General features: G+C 47.7%; 1 protein-coding gene across 5 annotated transcripts in view; it reads left to right on the top strand.

The window, feature by feature from the left end:
• The first annotated feature begins 1,014 nt into the window (after positions 1–1,014).
• The window catches only part of LOC101990739 (zinc finger protein 226-like), a 36,854-nt gene continuing 28,309 nt past the window's right edge, over positions 1,015–9,559 (top strand). The window contains exons 1-6 of one of the 5 annotated variants that reach the window (XM_026786132.1): positions 1,015–1,110; positions 2,548–2,605; positions 3,912–4,025; positions 4,136–4,196; positions 4,885–4,925; positions 6,917–7,043. In XM_026786132.1, coding sequence (XP_026641933.1) covers positions 4,163–4,196; positions 4,885–4,925; positions 6,917–7,043 — 202 coding nt within the window. In that variant the 5' untranslated portion in view covers positions 1,015–1,110; positions 2,548–2,605; positions 3,912–4,025; positions 4,136–4,162. Of the gene's footprint in view, positions 1,111–1,197; positions 1,337–2,534; positions 2,606–3,911; positions 4,026–4,105; positions 4,197–4,884; positions 4,926–6,916; positions 7,044–9,559 lie in introns of those variants that run through there. The other 4 variants (XM_013351509.2, XM_026786131.1, XM_026786134.1 and 1 more) reach the window with 4 other exon arrangements.

Genomic DNA, 9,559 nt, shown 5'->3' with positions numbered 1-9,559 from the left:
GATGGTGGGGTGGGCGCGTCTGTGAGGTGGTGGGTGGATCCGTCCGGATATCTAGGAGGTGTGGTGTTGGTCAAATCCTTATGTCACCCATGGTTCTGGCTTACCACAACTTGAGGTTTTCTAAAAATAAGAACTTTTATGATATTTGAGAAGGACCATGCTTACAAAATTGGCTAGATAGAGCTAGTGACTTTAAAATAGAATTGTCTTTTCTTAGAGTCAGGGTCTCACTATGTAGCCTGGGCTGGCCTGGAACTCGATATGTAGACCAGAGGCATAATGTCCTGCTAATCTGGACAATTGAAAAAAAAAAAAAAAACAAACACTATAAGAACTCCTCAAAATAAAAAAAATACCTGCAGGAAGTGTACATTAGGACTATATTTAAAGACATTCTGTCCTGCTTTATTCATTTTAGTATCACAGTGTCACATTACACAAGTCTTTATCGGATTCCCCAGTAATTCCTTGAAGATTCTTATCTCCGCAGTGGTTTGCTTTCCTCCTTCTTTCCCGCATCCAACAGTCAGGCGTGCTGTTTGGGGACTGTTTACCTTTAAGACTCAGGTATATAAGGGAACGCTAGGGACAAATTACTGTCTATGAGGTGAGGACTCTTAACTTTTCCTCCAGGGTCCTGTGGGAAGTGACAACTTCAGAGGCAGCCTGGCGTCGTGGCACACGCCCACAGCACTTGAGAGTGGGGAAGGCTGAGGCGGGAGGATTACTGTTGAGTTCAGTCCGGGTTGCATAGTGCGGACCAGTGTCTCGCAGATCAAATAAGAATTTCCGGGGAGGAGTAGGGGAATAGCTGTGTGGCACGCACACAAAGCACAGAGTAGGTACACTCGATAAAGCGAGTCCACGATCGGGTTTTCTCACCACTACAATTCCAGTGTCTGGCCCGCTTGTAAGTGGGCGCGCTGACGCGGTTGCTTCTAGGAATTGTAGTCCGGATTCTCCCGCACTGGGAGCGCTTCTGCATTCTGGGAATTGTAGTTTAAGTTCTCTGCTTGTCGCCTGAGCTTCGGCTGAGCCGGGGGCCGATGCGTAGCATTCTGGGAAGTGTCTACCGGTGGTTTCAGTTAGCACCTGCTCCGCACGCCTCCCGTGAGTCTCCTCTCTCCCGCACCTTCCTCGACTGAGCCCTAGATCTGGAGGTTTGCGGGGTCGGAGGCGGGCGGCCGTAGGGGAATCGGCTCCAGGCTGGCGGGCCGGAGTGCAGTGAGCCGCCAGTGAGCCCCACTCCATCCCGCAGAGATCATTGCACTGACGGGGTCTCTGCGTGTGACCGGGTCATTCTCCTGCCTCAGCCTCCCCAGTACTGCGACGACAGGTGTGAGCCGTCACACCTTGCTTCACTGCTGTCGCCTGGAGTTGGGGAGCCAGGGCCATGCTGACAGGGTTGTTTGGGGGATTGGTGCAGCTAGTGTCACCGGGCCCTGAAGGTTCTATGACTCACACCCATAATACAGGGAACCGGGATAGGTGGAGGAGGTACTTCGCGAGTTGTCATAGACTCATAGACGGACACGTCTGTGGTTTTACACGATGTCATTTTATTGGACAAAGAGAAGGTCACAAGCTATTATCAGTTTCGTTGGCTGCCACCTGCCAGGGAATCTCGATTTCACTTGGTAGTTGACCATTAATCACGGGTTCTTTTATTCCCATCTTAATAACTAATGATAAATCTCAGACCATGCATTACTTTGCACACACTTATACACACACTTGTGCACAGGTTACGGAGTGACTGATGAGAGGGTTAAAGATGTTTCAGCATTCAGAGAGGTTCCCTGGAGTCACATTGTTTGTACAACGAGATTGTGTGTGTACACATGCACATGCAGGTGTGTGAGCCTGCACTCTCACATGCTGCACTGTGCATGTGGAGGTCAGAGAACAACTCACTGAAGACTCCCAGGAATGGGACTCAGGTCACCAAGTTTGGTGGCAAACACCTTTCCCACTCATTTATCGGCACAAGGGTTTCCCCTTGCTTTAACTTTTTTTTTTTTTTAAGGCAGGGTCTCTCTGTGTAATCCTGGTTGTCCTGGATTTTGCTAAGTAGACCAGGCTGGCTTCAAACTTGGAGATCTGCCTGCTTCTACCTCCTGGATGCTAGGATTAAAGGCATGTGCCACCACCGCCTGGCCCTTTAACTTTTTAATCTTCTCTGTTAGTGTAGAAATGAAAGCCTTGAACTGTTCATGTCATGTGATCCTGAGCTCTTCTTGTGAGTGTTTATTTCTCTAAGCTTTCAGATCTCTCACTGGGGGCAATTTCAGCTGTAGGGGGTGTTCCCGGACCTCCTTCAACTTCAGGGAGTGCTCCCGGACCTCCTTCAGCTGCAGGGGGTGCTCCTGGAGCTCCTTTTTTTCTCCATCAATACTGTTTAACCCTGTACACCTTCCCTATACTCTTTAGAAAGGGGGAAGATTGTCTCCAGGTTGGTGGGCAGTAGGGTTTGGTTTAACTGCTTTGTTGGGGATGACTGCCATGGTATTTCACAATGTTCTTCCTTTCCACAGCCTGACCTCTCAGCATTAATTGAGTGGAAGGTGAGGTCATGATTCCTTCAGCATGGACAGCAAAGTTCCCGGTGAGTTGATCTGGCCTTTGTTATTTTGAGGAGTCTTTCTGTGTAGCCCTGGCTGTCCTGGAACTCTATATATCAGCCATGCTGGCCTCAAACTCAGAGAGTTAACCACCTCTCCTTCCAAGTGATGATATTGAAGATTATGTAACCACACCTGGCATATTTTTCTTATTTTAATGATGAAAAGCTTGAGGTCGGTAGGATAAATTAGGGCTTCGAGGTTGGGTTGGAACTTGTATAGCTCAGGTCTATGGCCTAGGTTCATAGCTTCCTGAATATATTCTGATCAAGACATAGAACTGCCTGGAATTGTAACCAGAGTTTTAGAGCCAAAGTCTTAGGAAACCCAATCGGCTAGGCTTAGTTGCCTGTCCCAGTCCGACCAAAGAGACAAGTAGTGGCAAAGAGTAGAGAAAGGAGACTGAACCGTAGTGGCCGTTATTGGGACGTACAGATGAAGGTGTCCAGATGTTGTGGTACTGACCCGAACTCTAGGTTTAAGTAGGGGAACAGGGACCTGCAAGATGGTGCAGCAGGTAAAAGTGCTTGCTGCCAAGCCTGCGACCCGTGTTCAATCCCCAGAATGTAGATGGTGGGAAGAGAGAGTCACCTCCTGCTGCAGGTTGTCTTCTGGTGGCCACACCCGGGCCCTTCACACACTACATCCCTGGTCCTCCACCTTCCTGATGGCTCGACCCTTTAGTACAGTTCCTCATGTTGTGGTTTTCCCCAACATGCAATTATTATGTCACTACTTTGTAACATAATTTTGTCACTGTTCTGAATCATAATATAAATATCTGATGTATAGGCTGTCTGGGGTGTGACCCACAGGTTGAGAACCGCTGCTCTAAAAAACTGTAAATAAATAAATAAATAAATAAATAAATAAATAAATAAATAAGGAAGCCTCAGGGCAAATGTGTACATAACTAAGCAGCCCTGCTGCATCTCTCTGTCCTTGTTTCGGCTCAGATCCCTAAACGTGGATCCATACATCGTTAATGGCTGGCATTGCCTCAGGGCACCCCCGATTTGTTACAGAGTGTCCCTTCTCTATCATAGCCAATTATTCCTATCTTGGAACAGTTAGTGTCACCTGGTCCATCCATAGTTAAGGTGAAGGCTGGTTGGGATGGTGACTCATTGTGGTGCCTTCAGATGAGAGCGCTGATGCCAGCTTAGGTTGGCTCGGAGCAGTTCCTTCACCTCTGACCCCTCTCTGCACTTGTATCTGCCTCCGCCCTTTCTGTCACTGTCAGCTCTCATTCTCTCTCTGTGACTCCTGTCCATGTATTTTTGTCATTAGAAGCAACAGAGAGACAAAGCTTGGAATGCTGGCTGCGGGATGAAGCTGGGATCGGGGACCCCGCCTGCCTCTGACCTTGTATGTTCATAGGTGCAGTAACTGTCATCTTTGTTGGTAAGAACACCCTAAAATACCAGGTGCCTCACCCAAGGTGCTGCCCGCGTGTGTTCACTTACTTCCCGTTATAACCGTAGGACCACTTTCTGTTTCTGTCCCTTCTATAGCTGAAGATGCGCACAGCAGGTTAGGTGATGGGACCGAGGTCACACAGAGGTTTCATCACAGGTAAACATGAGGAATCTTCTGGAGCAGCGTGCTAGCACGCATGTGCTACTTGGATAGCCCCCGATGTGTCAAACAATAGCATGCTAGATATTATAGTGACTTTTGGGATAGGGTCTCACTGTGGAATCCAGGCCAACTTGAACTGAAGCAATCTTCCTGCCTCAGTCTCTCCTGAGTACCAGAATTGCAGGTGTGTGACATGACACCAAGCTCTTGTTTCTGCCCAGCAAATATGATTCCTCTAGTTTGTTAATTTTAATTACGTTGATTCTAAAAATGTGCCTACATTATTTCCCAGAGGTGGGACTTCATTCAGTTGTCTCTGTTTCCATAGTGAAGTCTTCCATGGCTCTCCTCTTAGCTCAGTGAGTTTGCAAAACGGCATGATTTGAAAAGCTGGCCATCCGTGCACTGATTCCCAAAGCACTGACTTGACCGCCATTCCCCACTGTCCCAGTGTCAAAGTCTGACTCAGAGGCCAGGAAGGGAGTATCTGCTTGGAGCGAACAGTTTCTCTCCTAAGCAGGTCACTCCTGGCCAGGGGTTCTCAGCTGCAGGGGCGAGTGCTGTCTGAATCAGCCTCCCTGGGGAGGGAGCACAATTGCTATCCACAGCATGTTGCCATGGGAGCTGGCTGGTCACACCCTGGCCAGATGTTGATGGCTCTTTTCTCTTCCGCCTTCCTAAGACGCAGCTGTTCGTTGGGAGAACAGAATGACCAAGTACAAGGTGAGCTGGACTGACCGTTTTGGTTTTTTTTAATTCTCTCTCTTACATTTATTGGTTGATGTTTTGTGTGGGTGTGGCTCTATGCAGGTGTACATTGCCACAGTGTGGTGTGCATGTGGAGGTCAGAGGACACCTTTGGCTCTCTCCTTCTACCGTGCAGATCCTGGGGCTGGCACTCAGTGTCCCAGGCTTAGTGGCAAGCATCTTGACCCATGAGCTGTCTCACCAGCCCCTAAATTCTCATCTCTTTGCTCAAAAGTTCCACATATCTCCTTGCTTCTTAGGAAGTATTAAGGAGAATTGCTGACATTTGAGAAGCCCTGGGATGGCAGATGTCAGTCACCCTGTGACACTTAATTTCTACTTCCTTTTTATCACTTTATAATTGGATGAATAAAACAATAAAAACAAGGGCTGGAGAGATGGCTGCTCTTCCAGAGGTCTCAAGTTTGGATCCCAACACCTCCATCAAGTAGCTCACAACAGCCTGTAACTCCAGCTCCCTGAGGTGCGATGCCCTCTTCTGGCCTCTGAGGACACCTGCACTCACACAGCACATACACACCCCATTTACACATAAGTACAAATAATAAAGATGGTTTTTAAAGATGATAAAGATAAAATGTAAATATGATTGGATGAACAATCACAGACTAGAAAAGCCCGCGACAGCATCATTCAGGTTGTGACTCTGCTATCACACACAAAGCTAGACAAGAATAAGAGGGAGAATATCTGCTACATGGGTGCTAACGGCTGGCAATACGGGCTAGAAATTAGCCTGGCAGAGCACTTGCCCTGCTTGTTCAGTGCCTGGCTTTGATCCCCATCAGTGCAGAACAAACACTAAGCTTAATGTGGTCAATAGAATTTTACATATGGCCTTAAGTTATATACTTGTTAAAATAGAGGGACAGGCAAAGTGCCAAAGAGAAATGAACATGGGGCTGGGGCCTAGCCTAATGGGTAGAGTGCTTGCCTTGCATGCATGAAGCCCCAGGTTCATCCCAGCACCACATACGCCAGTCATGGTGTCACTGGTGATCCCAGCACTCGGGAAACAGAGGCAGGAGGACTAGAGTAGTGCTGGGTCATCCTGGGCTATATCAAATTCGAGGCCAGCCTTAGCTATAAGACCCTGTCTCAGAAGAAATAATAAAATACATAGAGCAGAGGGGCCTGGTGGTGCACATCTTTAATCCCAGCACTTGGGAGGCAGAGGCAGGTGATCTCAGTGAGTTCGAGGCCAGCCTGGCCTACAGAGTGAGTTCCAGGACAGCCAAGGCTATACAGAGACACTCTGTCTCAAAACAAACAAACAAACAACCCCCCCCCACCAAAAACACAAAAAGAAATAAACATGGTTAGTAAATTCCTGAAAATATATTAACGTTGATTTTGAGCACATGTGGAGCTCAGAGGACAACTGGCTGGAGTCAGTTCTCCCTTCCACCACGCGGCTCCCAGGACTTGAACCTGGGATGTCTGGCTTAGCAGCAAATCCCAAATTTACTGCCTCTTGTTAGCCCAGTTTTTTGTTATAGGTTCAATGTTGTCTATGGCATGAAGAACCAAGGGTCTTTATATTCATTTGAGGGAAAGAATATGATAGCCAATAAAGTTGAAAAGGAAGTTGGCCTCATACAGTGTAACTTTAAAATGGAATATTTGTTAATGTTGCAGTTTTAATGCTTAAGAAAATGGACAATTGAGCTCCGTATAAAAAGTGGTCTTTTTGTTTGTTTTATGTTTTTGAGACAGGGTTCCATCCTGTCCTGGAACTCAGTATGGCTTCCAACTGACAAGTCACCCTCCTGTCTCAGCCTCCATGTACTGGCATGGGACACTGTACCCCACACCCAGTGTCTGTGGGGCTGCGGGTGGGACCCAGGGCTTTGTGGATGCCAGGCAGGTACTCCATGCCCATGCTCCATCCCAGCCTCAGCTACCCTTTGTTGCAAGATTCAGGGGGCATGTGTTTGGTGTTGTAGGAGGCAGTGACATTCAAGGATGTGGCTGTGGTCTTCAGTGAGGAGGAGCTGGGGATGCTGGATGCTACCCAGAGGAAGCTGTACCGTGATGTGATGCTGGAGACCTTCAGGACGCTGCTCTCAGTGGGTGAGGATGGTTGTGTAGCAGATGGTGGCTCCCTCAACATCTCTGTGGCCCTGGCTGTGCCTGCAGCTCTTGAAGGGGTCTCAAGATCTTGAATCATTGTGAGATACAGAGCTAGATTTTTCCAGTGTTTCTCCCCTGGCTAATAATGTGTGTGTTTTGTACATGGAGCACAGGAGGGCAGTGGGATGCTGTGTTTTTGTGCCTTCTCTAATTTTAATCACTGCCACACATGGAGCAAATAGATGAACATGTTTTTTTAACATTAAAAATGTTCACTTTGTGGGGCTAGAGAGATGTCTCAGGGTTAAGAACACTGGCTGCTCCTGCAGAGAACCTGGGTTTGGTTCCCAGCACCCACATGGCAGCTCACAATCACCTGTAACTCCAGTCTCATGGAGATCCAACTCCTTTGTCTCATCCCTCCAGGCCCTAGACATGCACATAGTGCACAGACATACATGCAGGCAAAAGATTTATACATGTAAAATAAATAAATCATAGATTAAAAAAGTTCACTTTGTGTGCGTGTTTGTGTGTATGTGGTGCACACGTGCTATAGCTTAGGTATGAAGGTCAGAGGGCAACTAAGTTCACTTTGTGTGCGTGTTTGTGTGTATGTGGTGCACACGTGCTATAGCTTAGGTATGAAGGTCAGAGGGCAACTTGGGGAGCTGATTCTCCTCAGGTCTTCAGGCTTGGCAGCAGGTGCCTTTCCCTTCAAAGCTGTCTTGCTGGCCTCTTATGAGCAACCTTTAATGAAATAAAAAATAGGGTGGAAAAGCCAAATGTGGCGCCACATACCTTTGATCCTAGCAATCTTGAGGCAGAAGTGGACAGATCTCTGTGAGTTTGAGGCCAGCTTGGTCTACATGGTGAGTTCCAGAATAGCCTGGAACTTTGGGATCCTATCTCAAAAAAACAAGAAATGGGGGTGGAGGGTAGGGATAATCAGAGCCCTTGGTGCTAAGTTCTTATTGCAGCAAAAACTATAGCCTGTTGCCAAAAATGTGTGAGCCTATAAAGGGAAACGTGTACGCACGTGCGTATGTGTGTGTGAGCGTGCACACACACACAAGCACTCTGCCAGGAAGATGTAACCCTAATACTGTTCTCACTTTTTATCTGGGCGAGGGCTCCCTAACATGGCCAGGCTGGCCTTGCACTCAAAGTTTCCCAAGCAGGCTTTGAACCTATAACCCTCATGCCTTAGCCTCCCAAATGCTGGGATTACAGGCTAGCGCCGCCCATCCTGGTGGAAAGGGAAACTTTTAAATAACTTATGCTATTGTCTGCATCTTTTGTGTCTTTTACACAAAATGTATTTCTTTTGTTATGAGACAACTAGAATATTGGAAAGCAGGGCAGAAGGCCAGAGGATCACTTTGTGTTTGAGAGTAGCCTGGGGCATAGAGTGAAACTGTTGTCTCCAAAAGTGATTTTTTTTAGGCCATTTTCTTCTGCTTCATCTATATTTGATTGTCCAAGTCTTGCTGTTGTAGGGCCACTGGTTTTTATTGGTGTCGTGTTGCTCTTTGTGGTGTTGAGTGTGTTCTTACCTTGTCTACCCACCTTTTCCTCTGATTGGTGTAATTGGGACTGTCTGTGTCTCTGGTGATCAATCTTCCAGGTGCCAGTGGATCCAAGGCTCAGATGGTTGCTTCTTGTGGTGCAGTCAGGGCCATGGTTCCAGTCACCCTGGAGGTCACTCTGTGTTCCTAGAAGTCTCTCAGCAATCCCTGGGGTTGCTCTGCAGTACTGGGGATCATTGGGGCCTGCTCCCACAGCGGCTGCTTGCTTGGATCTGTCTCTGCTGAGGTTGCTGCCTTGGGCCTGCTCCAGCGGAGGTCACTGGTTCATGCCCGGTCCCGCAAAGGTCTCTGGCTCGGGCCTGCTCCCTCAGCAATGGCTCCCTTGTACCCGCTCCTGTGGAGGTTGTTAGTAATTCTATTCTTTATAAGTCACCGAGTCTCAGGTATTCTATAAGAGCAGCTAGAGGTGTCCAAACTTTAGACACTGTGAAACAACATTGCTAGCTACAAATATGTTGGGCCATATTCACCCTCCATAGGCTGGGCACAACTGTCCTAAGGCAGAGACATTCCAGCGATAACTGATTACAATGTAAAGGTGCTGGTCTAAAAGAAACATCAAAGAGTTTGCCATAGCAGCATCAGTTGCTATGTAGATTGCCGGGGGTGGGTGCTCAGCAAGGAGAATGTCTGCTGTCTGCAGTGGTGGAAGATGGCAGAAGGCTGCAAGTCTCAGCTCTCTCATCTGTAAAGAGATGGTAGGGATGTTTGCGCTGCAACATGGGGGAAGTGGGAATTAACAGAACAGTGAAGGTAAAAGTCCTCAGGACAGTGCCTCTACCAAGCCCAGACCGAAGGGACAGTCCTGACTCCATGAAACTGTCTCCTGAGTGAAGAAAAACATCTTAAGGCCTGGGTGTTAGCAGTACAGATGTGCTTAGCACACACAAGGCCTTGTATTTATTGCTCAGATTGCCAAAAATTAAG

The sequence above is a fragment of the Microtus ochrogaster genome, linkage group LG4 (assembly GCF_000317375.1).
Source record: "Microtus ochrogaster isolate Prairie Vole_2 linkage group LG4, MicOch1.0, whole genome shotgun sequence".
Lineage (NCBI taxonomy): Eukaryota > Metazoa > Chordata > Mammalia > Rodentia > Cricetidae > Microtus > Microtus ochrogaster.
This window is presented reverse-complemented; position numbering and strand designations above follow the sequence as displayed.